The 18,966-nt window shown below is 36.0% G+C and overlaps 1 protein-coding gene across 10 annotated transcripts; it reads right to left on the minus strand.

Moving 5' to 3' along the window:
• Nucleotides 1-583: 583 nt before the first annotated feature.
• LOC116171380 (patronin) lies at nt 584-18,716 on the minus strand. Of its 10 annotated transcripts, none has more exons than XM_031488181.1 (22): nt 18,339-18,716; nt 16,196-16,291; nt 15,929-16,147; nt 15,648-15,881; nt 13,453-13,703; nt 13,299-13,405; nt 12,905-13,018; nt 11,517-11,929; nt 10,804-11,469; nt 8,082-8,201; nt 7,880-8,007; nt 7,656-7,831; nt 6,641-7,602; nt 4,611-4,811; nt 4,325-4,561; nt 4,088-4,271; nt 3,881-3,985; nt 3,667-3,753; nt 3,306-3,389; nt 1,974-2,204; nt 1,268-1,550; nt 584-1,213 (listed from the first exon to the last, which is right to left on the minus strand). In XM_031488181.1, the coding sequence occupies exons 1-22, from the start codon at nt 18,477-18,479 to the stop codon at nt 1,069-1,071; spliced, it is 5,184 nt and encodes a 1,727-aa protein (XP_031344041.1). In that variant the 5' UTR covers nt 18,480-18,716; the 3' UTR covers nt 584-1,068. The 10 variants fall into 10 exon arrangements, with proteins under 10 accessions (XP_031344041.1, XP_031344043.1, XP_031344040.1 ...); XM_031488183.1 differs by having other exon boundaries at nt 7,656-7,819; nt 12,905-13,030; XM_031488180.1 differs by having other exon boundaries at nt 12,905-13,030.
• Nucleotides 18,717-18,966: the final 250 nt, after the last annotated feature.

Genomic DNA, 18,966 nt, shown 5'->3' on the forward strand with positions numbered 1-18,966 from the left:
AATTGTTTTGGATTCTACGCACCAAAATTAATAAGAAAAGTGTTTTCCCGAGAAATTTTGGTGCAGTCGATTTTTGGAAAAAGGGAAGGTTATACACTGCCTTTTTTTTGCCCCAAAAAAAAATTGGCTCAGATCGTCCTGGGAAAAATTTTTCTTATAGAACGTGGCCTGTAGAATCCATAATTTCAAACAGTTCCAAGATTGGGCTACTAGTTCAAAAGTTACAGCCCTTTGAATTTTCTTTCGAAAGTGGTTTCTAATTAAGGAAACCCCACAACTAGAAAAATGATGAACAAAATGCACAAATAGAACGTTACAATTTTATTTTTTACGTTGCGCGTAACAAGGACCCACATTTGATATTACGTGTTTCATTAATAAATATATGTATATATTATAAAAACTTAATATTTACAGACATATGACAAAAATTAGTGTATAACATAGCTGTTAGACAACATAGATAAGTGTTTTTAATACAATCAGAATCTGCTATATAATGATGTTATGCGCTCAGATAAGGACGCTCCAAGTGTACAACTCACCAAGCAATATAGAACTTTATTCTTCCCTTCGATATTTATCGAGTTTTACAATTCTTTTAATTTATACAGGACATTTTAACAAATATAAGCACTTCTGGCTTTTGCACCTTCGTTATAAAACAATTTTTATTAGCATTACAAGCAGAAATGACTAAATACTTCTTAACAAATGCGTTTTATTAATGAACCGCAAGCAAAGTACAAAAGTTAGAACTTGTTTACGAAATCATTGGAATGAATAAATTTCATTTAAAACAATTAACGGGGTAAGTAAATTTGTCGCAACTTGGTTCTTGATAAAAAAAATTGTATAACGATAAAAACTTCCACAAAATAAGATAAAATTCTGAATATCAATTAAAAAATTAAAGCATACATCTCCAACATTTCCTCCTTGACGAGTAATTAAAATTAAAAGGTGTATAAAAATAACAAAAAAAATGAATACCAAATTTAGCAGTCGATTAATACAATCAATCAGAAAATACTTGATAAATTAATTGCCGCATTACAAAATGCCGAACTAGATCACAAGCGTCATATCCTTTTTACTAGGCAAATTCACTTTTTTACCTTGCCATAGAGAATTATGGATTGTAAAGGCATCTATTGTGACAGTTAAGTGTTTTGTATGTACTTGTGAGAAACATTTGCCACCGGAATTATACCTGCAAATGATAACGTTATTACTTTCCCTAAAAAAGATTATGTACGAGACTCACTTAAAGAACTTATCGAACATCCTATCGTTCACTTGCTTTGGGCCGGTTCCGTAAAGCTTTAATACCTCTTCGCCCTCCGGACAATAGGAGTATAAAGCACGGAATTGACAACCGGCGTCCCTAAACAAAATAAGAAAATGTTTCGCTTCCGATCGATTGATTTCTTCGAGCACGCGCCTCTTTGCTTCCTTATTTACAACACCGGGAAAAACGCAATACTCCACTGCATTTAACATTATACCTCTATTCGATTTCGTTGTTGGCTGTTTGTACAATCGTGGACCTGTGAAAAATTTAAAATGTTATTAACAATATCGCAACTATTACTTTAGGAATGAGTAGTATGAAATATTACAAATTATTTCAAGAAACTGGAATAACAAATTGTACTCTGTGATGAGAACATGAGCAATGGATAGGAATAAAAAGCAGTGGCAAGATGCATACTGTTGTTTTTGAGGAGGGTGATTAATGTAACGCTTCAATATGGAATTTTTGTAAATTGCAGAAATTTGGTAAAAGTTATAATTTATTGATTGAATAAAATTATGACTATATGATCCAAATGTAAGTTGGAGTTTAATATAAAGGAAAGTTACTCAATCACTTTATGTAGAATTGTACTTCTTTTTAAATAGATGGTATAATGGAATACTGTTGGTAAATTTACTTAGTCTTATAAACATACACTTTTCAAACACTCTACCTGTGTAATCCATCATACTACTAGGTGTAGAACTGATATCGCTAGAACCGTCATCAAACATGCGTCTTTTAGTCATAAAACCTGGTAAGCTACCGGGACCGGAAGGTGATGGAAGATGACGCATTGGGCCCATACCTGGAGATGGAGCTCTTCTGGGAGGCGTTGCTCGGCCCAATCCCGAGTCCGTATCTCCGTACCGATATGCCAAACTATCTTGATCTGTACTTGATCCTAAGGATGGTTAGTATGAAATTATTATTAGTTTGCATATACATCACTTAAAAATGATTAATAATTGTTTATTACATATTTTAGTCAGCACAGTCACCTAAAATTGAAACTAAAACTAATTCATTAACAACATGGAATTGTGGCAGGAAATTTTAAATTGACCATTTAAATCCAATACTCACCATTTAACATTTTAATGCTAAAGAATGCTAACACGCCTCCATATTTGTTAAAGAATTTATTGTTACACAAAATCAAACGCTACAATATTTATAAGAATTTGTGTTAATTGCTACTATTGTTTATACATATAGAGATATTAGCCAACTTGCATCTTAGTGCACACATTTACCTACAATTTTTATTTTATTAATTTGTTGTGTGTCGTCATAACAATCAAGAAGAGATTCTCAATTATAAGGGGAAGCATTCAAGGATATTTCGGATGTCAACACGAAAGTACTGCCCTTATTTAATGCTCATAAACGGTTGAAGGGAGACATATCTCAGAGCAGATTTTTTTTGTGAAACATTTAGTTTTCTATATTCTCATTTCTTCGTATCTCTTTCGGTTATTGCTGGGTTTGGAATCAAAGAAGCGCAATTGTGATCTTTGTAAGACACTCACTCTATCACCAGAAGTGTGAAAGACTGAGACCAAATTTGCCATGGCTTCTTACACTCTTTATTTTGGTTCAAACTTTGCAAAGTTGACCGATATGCCACACGTAACAAGCCAATTGAAAAAGGGGTAAATCCAACGACCCCCTAGGGTCACACCGAGGTGCTCTGCTGCTTTAGAAATATACTGAATGTCAATTTTAACATGTCATAAAGGTAAAAAAGCTCTATTTGTATAAACAAATGATTGATTATAGCTACTATTGGCTATTGAACAAATGAAGAACATAAAAATAAAAATCCATAGGTTTACACAACTAAACGACACACAAGCACTATAAGCATATCTAAGAATACCCATCCTTGCCTTTGTTCACAATATACTGCATCACAGGAAAAAATGGAAATAGAAAGTAACCATGCCCCGTAAACCGTTATAACAACAACCACCAAGATCACAAAAAACGGGTACTATCTTACCATACAAATTCATCATAGAAGATGACTTGCGTCCTTTATAAGTTGAATACTTAGGCCTGCCACGAACCTGAGCAGGAGACGGGTCTGGAAACACATTTTTGTACACTACTCTCCATTTCACTTAAAAATTGCTTTTTACATGTTTATACTACTATCACAAAGGGCACTGCTCATATGTAAATTCAAATAAAATCATACAAAATACAAATAAACGGAACGTAATTGTATTTCCTTCGCAAGCATGGCAACTTTTAAATGGAATGGTTGCAACACCAACTACACACTACAATTGCAAGTCACTACCAAAACAAGCACACCGAACACAACAAAACATCGAAAACCATCTCAAATGCATACAAACCTCTAGAGGTCTTGTACGATCCTCGTCGGCCCAATGTTTGATTGGCACTATGGCAAGGAGACATGCCCCTACTGTCGTCCGGCGAATCTGAAATCATCACAGTAATAAAATAGAATATAAACATATACGACGGTGTACACGAGTACACATCGAAGGCAAAACATTTTACAATCATTGTTAAAATTATAAACAAAATAAAACCCCAAAAACACACCTCTATAAAGAATCCCACTATGAATTCGACCACTATCGGCAAGACTATCTTGAGACCCTCGATAATAATCACGTTTCATGCTGCTGTTTGACACGTAACTGTTAACTAAATACAAAATAAAAGTAACAACAATCAAGCGGCAACTAAAACTACGAAATTATTGTTGCAAGAATAAGCAAATGATTATAATTGAGTCGAAAAATTTACCCGTCAAATTAGAACTGGAACCTTTTTTGGCACGACTCGGTTGCAACAGCCCCTCCGCCATCTCGACCGAACCACTATCAATATGGATGGTTTTAGGTCGCGGCCTCGAGACGGAACCTTTCGGACGCATTTTTGGTGTCGGTTTCAACGATGTCATTACTTCACCTTTATCTAACGTCTTGCCCTCAAAGGAAAAGAAAGGCAGGCCTTACGAAAACCTTAAACATCTTCACTTACTTCTCTCTCCGCCTCCTCAATAGCCTTCTTCAATTTATACTGCTCGAGAATGGCGGCTCGACGTTGTAATTGCTCCTCTTTTTTCCGTACCTTGTCCTCTTCTTTCATCTTTTCCCTTTCCCTTCTCATTTGGGCCTCATGCTCCTTTTTCGCCTTGGCCTCCTCTTGCTGCTGTCTCCTTTGTAACGACATCAGCATAATTTTTTCTTTTCTCTTTTCTCTTTCGTCGACTAAATCCTACAAAACGAAACGAAAATTCACTAATATTTTTATTGTTCGTAATTACCGGATCGGGATTGCTAAGATCATTTCCTATAATAATGGCGGACGCTGCAGTCACCCTCTCTTTCTCGTAGGTAGCCTCTTTTCGCTTCCCCTTTTCTAACAGTTCGTGTCTGCGAAACTCCTCTTCGTGTTCTTCTCTTTTCAGTCTCTCTAAATCTAATTCTCCTTGAAGCCGTTTTTGTCTCTCGATCCTTTCCTTTTCCTTAAATTGGTATTAGTATTAAAGTCGAAGATTTCTTATGCTTAGAATATAATTTCAAATAGGCAATTTGCTATTGGGTAATAAAAAAATTTAAAGGAACTGACAAGTGGCTTATTTAAAGGGGGGGGGGGGGGGTATTATCACTCTGGCATATTTGAGGTATAAAAGAAGCGGGAATTTTAGATTACTAATATTGGTATTTATACCGGGTGGTGCCTAGCGCGACGCAGCATAGGGATTTCAATGGTAATTTCTTTATAGTCAATTACTAGCTCCCCTAATTATTTTAGAGCAAAAGTCTAGATACGTCTTTTTACTTTTTAAGAGAAAAAAATACAGAATCTGTTCATGCTATTACTCATAATTTTCCGTTTTTCAAAACCGTACAAATCGACAAAATAAAAGGGTTCATTTTACAATAAATCAAATATGCCTTGGAATTACCTAAAAAAACAGCGATCACGTTTCATTATTTGCCTTTGACATACAGGGTGATTCCTATAGTACCTGCCACCGTTTGGGAGCGTGTAGGTGGTGCGTAGGGGAGTATTTTGATATAGGACACTTGGGGTCGGAAATCTAAAATAAGGGTGCCAGAGCCAAATTTACCTTCTGGAATTTCGCGCCTGTAGGTAGGCAACCCAACCGGCCGGCGGTGCACACGGAGCGATCTCAGGCGGCGATGTGTGGCTGACACTTGATCAGAATTTTGTTTAAACCCACGAAATCCCGTCTGCAACGACGCGTATCAAGTGAATAAACACTATGGCACGTTTTACTAACACGGAATACGCGGACATGCACTTCATGTACGGATTGGCAAATGGTAACGCACGAGCTGCACGACGAGCGTACGCTGAGCGGTATCCAAACCGTCAGTTACCCTGCAGACAGGTCTTTCAAGAAGTTCACTTCCGACTGTGCGAGACAGGGCAATTGCAGGTAAGCTGATGGAGGCTTAACTTTACACACAGATTCGTGATGCACATCGATACTTGGGTCATTTAAGCACCCATTTCGAAAAGTTTGTTTGTTTACACCGACCTCCTCCTAGTTCGCAGCCCACTAACGCCCTGTGCACCGCCGGCCGGTTGGGTTGCCTACCTACAGGCGCGAAATTCCAGAAGGTAAATTTGGCTCTGGCACCCTTATTTTAGATTTCCGACCCCAACTGTCCTATATCAAAATACTCCCCTACGCACCACCTACACGCTCCCAAACGGTGGCAGGTACTATAGGAATCACCCTGTATATTAAATTTATACCTGTTAAAGTTAAAGAACTGCAAGTGCAATAACGTTCAAAATGTCCGTCAAAACCATCAGGAAAACGACAATACATTCAACGTTTTGGTTGCAGTAGCGGAAAATCCGAATATAAGTTTAGGAACAAATCTGCTTTAAATCAGTTTTTGTTTCTTCGATTATGTAGGTACTCTGATTCCGGAAAATAATAAACAAATAGTATCTGATGCAGATGCAGCATACATTCTCTAAAAAAACATTACCCTAAGATGCCATTTATTGCATCGGTTAGTTGTAACCGAATTAAATATGAAAATCGTTCGACGTCAAACAACGAAAACTAGATGCGATGCGCTTGTAGTTTGTTAAAAGATTCCAAAGCAGCACTGATTTATAAAAATGTAATTTTTTATTTTGTCGATTTCTACGGTTTTGAAAAATGAAAAATTATAACTAAAAGTATGAACAAATGCAGTATTTTTTTCTCTAAAAAAAAACGTATTTAGACTTTTGCTCTAAAATAATTTTGTTTATTTTATCCAAAAAGACAAGCCTTTTTCCTACTAAAATAAGTTTGATATGTACCTCTCTCTCCTGGAGTTGTGTATAGTTGCTCCTCTCCAATGGCTCCCCGAACAAAGCCTCTTTTCTTGGTGATCCTTTTCTCGTTCGTAAGGGAGGTTTGGGCCTTTTAGGCTGATCGTTATCGAAACTAATATAAAATCCTTTCTCGTTTACAGGATCTTCGTCCGTAGTAGAATCTGGGATGGCTTCTTTTTCAATGGGTGAATGTTGGAATGCGTTGCGAGCAGTCAACGGTCTAGTTGGAGAAGGTATTCTATAAGTTCTACTTCCAGACGTTATGTTCAGTCGACCGATTCCTTCGCTAACCTGCTCATTGACGGAATTGCCAATGAAAGAGATGTTTTGCGGCTCCATATCGTCCATTGAAGGTACCGGGATGGAGGCGTGCGTTATTACGCTACCGGTTTTTCTGATGGGCTCCATTTGCTGTAAACTAACGGGACTCCTTTTGCTCTCGTCGAGTAACTGGGAAATTTGCTTGTGTAAATTTCGATGTTGTGGCGAACTAGAAGGGGAGGAAGAACTTTGGGAATTCGAAAACAATTGCTGTTGCATGTGTTGCTGACTTAATGTAAATCCGGGATGGCTATTGCTACGATTTAAGGGATACTCGTCACCATTTTGATATCTTGTTGGATTTTCGTTGTGTCGCGGTGACGTAGGGTACCGTGGATCTTCGTATGTGTTCGTGTTGTTATGGAGAAGGAAGCCGGCGGGACTTTGCGGTTTACTCCAAGTTCGCATCTCCGGTGACTGATATGAATCGTTTATCTGTTGCGCCCAAGTTCGTCTTTGAGGTACGACTGTCGGTATCGCAGCTGCGGGGGAAGGCGCTTGGTTATGTAAATAAAAGTGAGATTGTTCCTGGTGAATGGGAGGACTAGTACCCACTTGCTGGGCAAAAACGGCCTGAGGTATATGCGGAGCACTGGAATACGATTGTAATGGATTATATATTGCACCTATTAATGACAGAGATTAGCTTTAACTATCCGCTACAATTCAAATTTTGTACCTTGCTGGGAGTACGATTGAGCATCAAAGGTTTGCGGCATGTTATACTGAGGATAAGGTGCCACATGATGACTTTGCGGCTGCATTAGTGCCTGTTGCTGCACCATTTGCATTTGATTTTGTTGAGAAGTTAACCTTTGAATATCCGATTGAATATCATGAAGACTAGAATTCATTCTAAAAATTACCAATCGAATTTCTTTTATTTGAGATTATAGAGCTTACTGTGCGATTGACTGTTGATACTGCTCCAAATCCATATTTTCAATATCTGGTGTTCGTCTTGTTTCCACAAATGGCTGGGTATTATCTAACCATTTCCGCTCGACTGTACTAACTTCGTCCGTGATTTCCTAAAAACGATACAAACTAACTAACATATTTGTTCAATTTCCAAAACTAGCTAACAATTAAAATTGTTATGTACCTGAAGCGTAAAAGGTCTTTGCTTTTGGGAGGTTTTGTCAGATGCTGGACTACGGGGTTCGGAACCACTTGTTGAACTACATTCAGATTCACTCGGTGTCTTAAGTATATTACCCTTTCCCTGAAAGTTAGTTACTAATATAAAGAACTACCTCCACCTTATTTTAAATATTGTTAAACAATTTTAAACCTCAACTGTTATTGTGAACTAAGCAAGATTTGGATAAAAGAGCAAGCATTTGTGTTCTATTTCAGTGGAAAAAGTCAATTTGGGAAACGGAAATGCTTTTATCGTATCATTTCATTACATAAAATTGAGAACAGATCAACTTCTGTACAAATGCGCACCTTAGCATCGCCTGGCTGTCATTCAACGATAAATACAGATAATTAAAACTGGGGCGATGATATGCCAATAAATAAATTACATTTCATTTCAACTCTTAGCATATAAGTGAGTATTTTGCCTGTCCATCAGAAAGACTAGCGCCCTCTACCATAAATACATTAGTAAATTGAAAACAAAACAAAAAAGTATACAGTTTTCAGCTTTGTCGGCTTGTACGAGTATCTCTGTGCACAAACAAAATCAACGAAAGCTCGTGACAAAATGAAATATGCAATACACAAAGTTATCAATCGTAAATGTGAAGCAAGTTGCATTATCCAACCAACATACGCCTCGGGCCCCACACAATTTTTATTAAAATGACTTAAAATGACCTCGTCATTTTTCAGCTAGTATGATTTCTACCTCTACCTTCTTAAAATGAATAGAGTATAGTGCTCATCAAGGGTACTCATAGTTATTTGCAAGTTGCTTCAAATTTATTATTGTCTCTGTATTTCAGTAATGTCAGTTGTAAGTAGGGCCGTGATTAGCTGCCAACTTATTCATAAGCGTGACATCCTAAATGCATTTTCAATTATCGGAATATATATTAAAAATACCCCAAGCACTATAATGGAACTGACAGTGCATCATTCTAGGTAAACGAAAAACTAATAGACCTTATTTATAAGCATAATGCACGCTAAGAAATTTTAACCTTGTCAAAAACATCACTGTACAGGGCTAGAGAATATTATATAGATATACAGTGCTATTCATTTAGAGTAGACATAGGGATTTCCTATGTATACTTTTAAATGACAGAAAATCTTCTGAAGGACGCCCAATTTTATGCAACCAAAGTAACTTCTTGAAACAAATAAAGATCTGGCTGTCATATTAATTAATTTAAATATTATTGCTTTGGCTTCCGTATTTTTATTTTCGTTTGTGTGCGATGTATTCAACTGAAGAAAAACTTGTCACTTGTCAATTGGTATAGTGACGGTAATAGTTTCATGTAAAGTCACTAGATATAGAAAGTACCGCAATCATCCGCCATTTTTGGGCAAATTTGCTGCCAACTTAAAAAAATTGACAAATAAAATCTGAATAGCTGTAATTTTTTATAACCTAACTTCATAGTAGTGTTTTATAAAAATATATACAGATATCTCCAAACAGGTGGAACAATCCCTAACATTAAAGTTACTAGAATCTGGTAACTTCCGCCATTTTTGGGAAAAAATCAAGTGTTCTCTCTCTAACACACGAGCCCAATGGATTGCGGTACTTTCTATATTTAGTGACTTTAGTTTCATGAGCTTAATTTTAACGGAGGATATGAAACTGAATGTTTTAATTTTTGTGGAAAAGAATCCCATAAGCTTATGGCGTTCGAATATCTCTTCATCATAACCTAAAAGCATTCTATTTATTGTCGTTTTTATTAAAATTTTGAATGACAATTCAAAATGCATGTACATGTCTTGGAAACTTGCCCTTTAAAAAATTTCTTATAGCATTTAAGGAATGTGGAGGAGGGGCATTTGAGCACTGTCTTGTATAGTCACTGTAAAACGAAAACGTGTTACCCATGAATTGCATAAGGTCACCAATCTGTTGTTTGTGTATATCTGTGCCCATATGTACCTATACATTTTAGAAATTTTCCTGTATTATTATCATTATAAAAGCATGCAAACAAAGCTTCAGACCTGTCCCTGTAAATTCCAGGCAGCCAGATCTCGTTATTTCAATAAGGTCTATTAGCATCACGAACTTATAAATTAAGATGGACTGCTGATCAAACAGTTGCATAGAGGTAGAAATGGGCTCTGAAGTGCACGTTTTAGTTATTTTCTAGGGGAATATTCATAGTGCTCAAGTTTTGAGACTATTGCAGCCTTGGAAAATGACATGTGTCACAGTAATGTATTAAGAAAACGTGAGGTTAATGCTTGTTTATTAGTTGATCATGGCGGCCCTCATGTAGGTGTCATTTGTTAATTCAGCATTAGCAGTCCTTCTTAATTTATAAGTTCGTGATTAGCATTCACCCAATGAAATGAACCGCAAGCTTAGAAAATATGTGTGTGGGTGTTACTCTAACATGAATTTCTAATCTATCTAGCCTGAGTAAAAAAATGTCTAACATAGATCAAGTAGCGAGTAACAGTAAGTTTCAACAAACAACTACAAGTACTACTACCAAGGAGCCTAAAAGTGTCAACGTCAGAAGAGATCCTTACCATTTCAGTGAGCTGGAAAAGTGAATAAATAGGTTAATAAAAAAAAAAGCCGCAAATACTTTTTAGCACCATAGAAAGTTTGCAAGATTTCATTATACCCAAGCGTACAAGAGGTACTCTAAAATATGAATGTGGTTTACCTTGGTCACTGCTTGTAGAAAGGCGGCCTTGCCAACTTTCTGTCTCTGCTTGTTCATAATAACCTCCATCCTTCGTTTTTCGTTTTCTATATGACGTCGTTTTTCCTCCAATTTCATTCTAATATCACTTAATTGAGAGGAAACAACGTGATTGCCCGAAGAATTGTCATCGCCTGCATTGCTTTCATCACTCTGTTGGCTATGCGTGCTTTGCTGTTGCCAAGTGGTAGTATTTGGAAGGGTTGCAAATGTGGTGGTTTTTTTCTCACCAGTACCGTTAGTGGTACTCGCTTTCTGTAAGAAGCTAGACTTTGAGGGTAGTTCCTCTTTGTTGTGCTGCATGTAAACTAAGTGTATTGCTTTTTGTTCTCCGCCTACGTTTTGTTTAAGGTTAGCAAAACTTAATCGATTTGTGTCTTCGCCATCGACAACGTCTTTTAGAATATTTTCTTTGTCAAGTTCATTGTGATGGTGCAATTTTATAACTTCGCTACTTAATTGCCGTTTAAGTTTATAATTTTCAAGCTCATCTTCTTGTTTTTCACAGCCATTATCGTATCCGATTTGTATAGAACTACTATTATCCATTAAAGTTGTACGAACGGCCGGATTTTCGATCACCGGACCTGCAGGTGCAGAAATTTTCCTTCCGACATGCACGCCCATCTGCAATGAAAACATGTAACTAACTGTAACTGATGCATGTATCGCACCTCTTTATCCGGATTTCGGCCGATAAAATTTATATTCTCCTGACTACCGCCAAAATTCTCTATAGTTAATTGCGAATCGTCCGTAATAGAATTACGTCTGGACCTTCGTCCCGAGTAGCTCGGCCTTTTGTGCTCGTCCCAGTTGCTCGGCTTGCCGGCTGCCATTTTGCCATACTCGCCTCGCTCCTCTGCTTTCGAATCGTGATTCTGTTTCTCCTTATTGACACGCAGTCTGGCCGGAACAAGAGGTTCGTCGTTGATCACAGTACTTAGTGTTGGAATATTTCTACTTTTATGAACGATGAAGGAATCGTCCGATCCCCTTCTCAGACTATCTTCGCTTATTTCCGAAGCGCTTTGTTGAAATGAATTTGTTTTCCTAAGTGGCACATGCGTCGGTGTCGTTTTCAAAACTAAAATTCAAGTATTAATCGATGCAACAAATGCGAGTACTTCTGCACAGGATAACGCAATACAGTGATCGAAAAGTACAAAACCATATGTAAGCAATATAAAGCGATTTAACGCCACCTATTGACATATTTCAGTACCAGAGTGATAAAGTGCCACAGCGAATTTTGAGGATATACATACACAATGAATGGTGTATTGCAAATGAAAAGCATACTTTTGCGTTTTGTATAATCTCAAAATCCACAGTAGACAGTAAGTCGGACAAGTTACAGATTACGAAAGATATGGCAACACACATTGCAATAACCACAAAAATATTTCAAAGAAAGGAAGCTTTCATAATCGCAATTACTTTGGTTCCAACTGTTTCAAATTTTGATATAAAAACTTTCTGGGTATCGAAGTAACAAAGCATACCTATTTTTTGATCACACTATTATTGCTAAAGAAATGCTTCAATTATCCTGTTAAATGCACCTTAATTAACAAACGTTTGTAATCAGGACCAATAAGCATGATTTTGTGTTTAATCTTCTTTGAAAAATCACAGTTTTCTAGACGACTGCTGAATTAAACAAGAAAAAAATATGCCCTTAGATCATAGATATTCAATTGAGTATTATATCACTTCCATTACGTGTAAGCGTTTCAACATACAGCTCATTTCTTATAAAAATAAATAAAATGCAAAAGAAAGTTATCGTACATTGCGCAGTGCAAAACATGTTATATCGAACAACATGAACATTTAAGTAGTTATTATTATTATTATATTTATAAATACCAATGATAATCATGCTCGAATTGTAATTAATGTGTTTAAAAGGCAACATGCAGAAAAGTATCGCATATGTTGTAACTAAAATACAATAAGACGTTAAACATTAGATGCTGTCTAAAAGGCTTTGGCATTAGAAAATGTATTAGAGTGTATGATCGATTGTGAGAATATTAAATTGGAATAATAAGATTACCTTGAAAAGCAGAAGAGGATGCTGGATCGTCCAATCCACTTCTTAAATCAGGAATAGGACTCATCACAGATTGTGGCAGGTTACGTTTATGTACCACACCATGCGCATTACGCGCTGGAAAACCCTCTATAGCCACAACCAATACAAGCAAAATTGTCAAACACAGGTAATTTAATAAATTTATTAGTGTAAAATGATAAATCTTACCAATTACATACTGTCACCACATTAGCAAATAAAAGGGAAAACGAAAGCCAAAGCAGTGAAAAGATAGTAATCGATTTGCAAATGTTTAAAAAAAAAACATATAATACACTATATACAACAGGTGGAGAAAGAATCAATGTGACAAACAAAAACCCGCCAATACAAAAAAGCAATAAAACTGTCTTACCATTGGAAATCTTATCCATTCCGGGGTATCGCACACATTTCACAGGGTGTATTTCCAAAATATTAAATAGATCGGCGAGAAAAACTATTAAATTTTGTTTCATAGACCTACAAAAAAAAACTTGCAAAGGATAACAGAAAATTTCGATACGTACCCCCTCATGTACGTAATATCCTCTGGCATTAAGTGAAAGATAGACACTGGCAGGCAACGATAACAGAAAGCTTGAACAAGACCCAAATTATGTAAACTTTCGGATACCGTTGGCAAATATGACACACGAATTTTTTTCCAAGATAATTCCTCGGCGCAATAAAACGATATCAAAGATGCTAGAGCTACGCCGTCACAGAGATCTTTGAAATCCTTTATCACCGGTAAATCTGGTACTTGCAGTCTATCTCCCTGCATGGATTAATATTGTTAGTTAAATGTAAACCACTTTGATTTTGGTGCGGTAGTTTTACAGACAGCATTTCAAGCAGATCTATTTCTATACACGGTGTCCATTTTTCGAGGTCCACTATGGGGATCTCGGTCACCTTAAGAGATAGAAAGTTGGTTAAATGGGGGCAAAGTTGCGAATTTCCTTGCTCTGAAAAGAAATTTAAAATATCATCAATAGTTCTGAAAATATCACAAAAAAACGAAACTTTCTGATTTTCGTTTTTAATTTTTTCATGATAAACTAGTCGTACTAGACATTTCTAATTAACACATTATTCGAACACTTCAATGGAGATTTCGAATCTGACATCTCGGTTTAAATAACTTTTAAGATGACAGAGAAACACGTGGCAACTTTAGTTTTTCTTATGGGCGCCATTTTTAATTTTGAGATTTTAAGATTACGTCTTTTTTTCTCTTTACAACGATATATCACACATGGTGGTTCAGTATCACATTTTTCCTAAAATACAATTTTTAATTTGTTGGGATGAGTGCTTTGGAAAAACAAAACGTTCTTTTATTGTGAACAAAAGTTTGATAGTTTGACGCATATGCCCGGTTGCAGCGTTGGCATCAGGGAACTAGATGTGTTTTCGATTTTCATATGAACAGAATTGAACCTTCGTTTTGCAAGAAAATTATAATTCAAAATAGAACAAAATACATAAGAATAAATAATATTTTAACAATAAAACTACCACAAACGTAAATGACACTGCTTGAAATAGGTCAACCACAACAAAAGAACGTTTTGTTTTTGCATAGCACTCTTCCAAAAAAATGAAAATGTATTTTTAGAAAAAATGTGATACTGAACCACCATGTGTGATATATCGTTGTAAAGAGAAAAAAAGACCTAATCTCAAAATGTTAAAATCCAAAACGGTGCCCATAAAAAAAAACTAAAGTTGCCACTTGTTTCTCCGTTATCTTGAAAGTTATTAAAAACGGGATGCCATATTCGAAATCTCCATTAAAAAATGTCTGAATAATGTGTTAATTAGAAATGTCTAGTACAATTAGTTTACCATGAAAAAGTTAAAAATGAAAATCAGAAATTTTCGATTTTTTGCCACATTTTCAAAACCATTGAAGATATTATAAATTTCTTTTTAGATTATTATTCAGCACGAAAATTCGCAACTTTGCCCTAATTTAACCAAGTTTCTATCTCTTAAGATAAGCGAGCTCCCCCTAGTGGCACTCGAAAAATGGACACTGTGTATATCTTTTCCAGCTTAATTTTAAAACCAAGTCAAATGCGTTTTTCATTGTTGCAAAGTAAGTAAACATGAAACACAAAAACCTGCCAAAAAGCAATGGACTTTCAAACCACTACACAAATCATAATTGTTCCATGTATACCATTGAACAATTTTCACTTATCAGTAGAATACCATAATTCTCTTATATTTTTTATGTAAAATTTGGGAGCTGACCCAGATTATAAATTTTGCAGCAATACACGCGTATTCTTAATTATGTAGGTTTTATTCACATACACAAGACGCATACACAAAAATGAAAAAAAAATAAACATAAAATCAATATTGCCATACACTTAACAGGTTCATTAACCTATGGAATACCTAGCATGCGAATATCGCGATTTCAAATCAGATGACTTTCACATAAATTCCTTCAAACAGTAGGATGTCACACTTTTGTCCCTTAATTATTTGCAAATCATGTTGTAATGCATATTGATCAGGGCTTAATTTAACATGTGTACAAACCGTGTTGCATTTTGAAAATGATTGCATTAGAAGACCATCCTATATGTATAAATATGCAAGAAGTGATGGTTAACTGGTCACCTGATAACCAATCAACCTTAAATGCTGTTGTAAACAAACACCTGCTACAATTTATAATTAATTTGCAAGACAATTAGCATACCTCTCCTCCTCCATTGCTCATTCCTGAATCAGCTTCTTGCTCCATCCTTTTTCTCAGTGCGGCACAAGCATGAGAAACCCAAAGCAAGAGATTCTGCTCGTAATTATCCGGATTGGACAGTACACTAATGCGATCGTGATTAAACCTGTTAACAGCTGCCAGTACCCTATCTGACGTCACAACCTCCTTTGCATATAACGTCATGACTGCCTCAATCACTGCCATATGAGCACTCTACAAGAATATCGTAACTTAAATGAGACGACTGAAATTTCTCGCACCATTCTCAAGGGATTCGTTTGGATAAGTGTTGTTTCGGTTAGTTGCGATCCATCTGATGGTTCCGTCACATAAACACCTTTCCTAGCTAAAGTTTGCAAAATTGACCAATGATTGAGACTGTGATAGTTTGGATCCGAATAAATATTTCCTAAAGCTAAACAGTAGATTTCTGCATTGGCTAATGTACCTACGATTTGCGGTTTTAGATGTTCCTGGTTCTGTAAGAAAAAATTAATTACGATCCATAGCAATTGCACGAAACTCACCTCATGATCCCTATAGAATGGTTCTCGTAAATTTTCCGGTACCTTATTATTGAACGCTTTGGCCAACAACCATTTTACGGACGCCCTTTGTTTAGCCTAAAATTCCCAAAGTTAATCTACAGGCTAAATTTAGAATTTGTAATTATTTCTATAACTGAAGCTGCATTAATCAGCGTTTGGCTAACCCTTTTTCTTGTTTATTTACGCACATCTAAGTTAAAGATTATGAAGTGTGTAGAGCAGCTTTCTCCTAAGATTTTTAACGTGCGTGGTTCTTTTTAAATATTATGAAGTTTAGTTAAATGGAACTTGTCAGTCCCTAAAGTTTAAAAATGTTTTCATAAGCCCAAAGATTTGACACTTCACTCAGACGATCTTAATTATAGAAACGGGGTCAAACATTAGTCGAAGGACGGAAACAAGCAATAATTCTTGTCATCAAATAGTCCTAAATAACGACGGCATATCGCCTTGAATTGGAAAAAAAAAGGAATCCGCAAAGCGTGACGGCCAATATAACAACTTTAACAAGAAATCATCTCATCCATTGCAAATCACCGTAAGCATTTTACAAACGTGGACCTCTCTTATGTTAATGGATTGTTTATAATTCTAAGATTGGATTAAAAAGCTTTCTATGAGAACTCCTTTCCGCGTTCGCCCCGGATACCGACAGTCGCGGAGGTTTCAACGCTTAGCAAAGTTTTATTTTTTGATACAGGGTGTCCGCTAGTACCAAATAAAAGCACAACCTAAACTTAATTAAATAATAGTATTTTACATTATTAGCCAGGTAGGTAAGTGAGTTTTTACTGGCGAGTCGTTAGGCGAGCCTGTCATCTCCTAGAGCCAGTAAAAACTATTACCTGGCGTATAATGTATACTATTTTATTTGTCACTCATTTGTAAACAAAAGTACACGGAAATAATTAGTTCTTTAATTGATTTCAAAGAAATGTCTGAATATCACGTTATCCATGTAACAATGTACGCGAAATAGCAGAGTGCGACACCAACGAAAAACAATTGAATTTTTTTAACTGGCAGTGCACCTTTTCAATAGGCTCATTGACTTTTAATGTTTTAATTAAAGTGAGCTGTGGTCACACACTTATTTTTGACCCGAATCTTGTATATCTCCTTAATTCAGGGCTTTGCGCTCGACTTTGGAATTACCTCGGGAATTACATAGCTCTAAAGTGTTATCTTTGCCTCCACAACCAGTTACCAGTTAAAGAATGAGATGAGGACCAAAATGCAAAAATACGATAACGATGAATTCGAATAATGAAATTAAAACGCAAAGAAATGTGATAGAGCAGAAAGTTACACGCACCATTAAACGCACTGCAATCCGTCCCCCAAGAACATCCTTTAGGACCTGTTTGCCGTGACGACGTTCACGTTTCAGAAAAATTGTTCATCAATACTTATTCCCTTTTTTTTCCTGAAATTTCGATTGCCGCTCAAAGGATTATGCATAGGGAACTCTATTTGCCAATTAAACGTAAACATAAACGAAGAAAATCAGAGCAGTTTGATGGTTTATTTTTACAAATGAGCGAAGTAATAAAATATGGAATTATTCAGGTGGGAGTCAAATTGCTAATTAGACAAATATATTATTATAATATTCGAATACCTATGACGTCATATTACAACACATGAAAAAATGAAGATCGATAAATCAGTTGACAAAATTCCCTCTCGCAGTGAAATTGTCACATTGAGTAGGGGATGTGTGTTTTCGCGTTAAGCAATCGCATCGACAAGACGACATAAAATAACAAAAGCAGAAATTTCATTTTGGATTGCAAAAAGAGAGTCCTCCTACTCTTAAGTGCGTGGGAGCACCGATTTTTCTAACCATCAAATTTTCTACTGAAATCATAGCGGGTGTCGTTTTTGATCGTAATCGAACACCCTGTATGTACGTATTTTGTGCAATTATGTTAATCACACGCAAAACAAACTCGAATCGAATTCCACTTTGAAATAGCCACCAAATAAACACCGAGAAGATCGACGATTCAAAACAAATAGGCTCAAGTGATAAATAACTTTCGATGGAGATTTAAATAAAACAGCTGTCGTCGTATGTGGGCAATTAACAATATTAATTAGGTAGATGAAATCATCTTACCTGTCTGGTATCATAGGCATCCAGCGTATCCATGTCTGATCGTCTATCGTCGCCACGATCCATTCTATTTTCTTCTTTATCTTCCTCTATCGATGACCTATTAGCGCTCTTTGAAAATATCTTCGAAATAGCACTCCACATTCAACCGAAATTTGCACAAAAACCTTCTTAGAGTCTCCAATGTCATAGCCCAACCTACACATGAACGAACTTAAGATTTAAACTCGCACGAAAGGACGCACTTTTTATCTACTCAAACAACTAAATCAGTTTTTCGTTTATTTACATTTTTATTTTATTTAATTAATTCTAATAAATCTAAATCGTATTATTAACAACTATTTTTACACAACTAGTCATAATGAAGTTTACAAAAGCGCCGCTGGACGGCGAACTGAGAGACTACTCTTTACACGCATCGGTCGCATTCGAACATTTATAAAAATGCGCCATTTTCAAAATAATACGGAGGAGCATTCATGATAAAAATAATCAACAATTTCAGTTTTAAATATTAAACCTGATCATAAAAATGAAATCTTACACAAATACTTATTAAATTGCAAGTCAAATAGCACAAGTTCTAAACAAGAAAATTGCAGAATGCCCTGCAGCCTTAATTGCACGT

Source organism: Photinus pyralis, unplaced genomic scaffold, assembly GCF_008802855.1.
Source record: "Photinus pyralis isolate 1611_PpyrPB1 unplaced genomic scaffold, Ppyr1.3 Ppyr1.4_LG5, whole genome shotgun sequence".
Taxonomy (NCBI): domain Eukaryota; kingdom Metazoa; phylum Arthropoda; class Insecta; order Coleoptera; family Lampyridae; genus Photinus; species Photinus pyralis.

What these genes read in the sequence shown, in the direction of transcription:
- LOC116171380 (XM_031488180.1), bottom strand. Translation starts at nt 18,479, where the DNA reads ATGTGGAGTGCTATTTCGAAGATATTTTCAAAGAGCGCTAATAGGTCA. An exon ending in GATATTACGTACATGAGGGG is followed by an intron (nt 13,406 to 13,452) that starts GTACGTATCGAA and finishes TTTTTTTTGTAG; the next exon opens with GTCTATGAAACAAAATTTAA. An exon ending in TATCAACAGTCAATCGCACA is followed by an intron (nt 7,832 to 7,879) that starts GTAAGCTCTATA and finishes GGTAATTTTTAG; the next exon opens with AATGAATTCTAGTCTTCATG.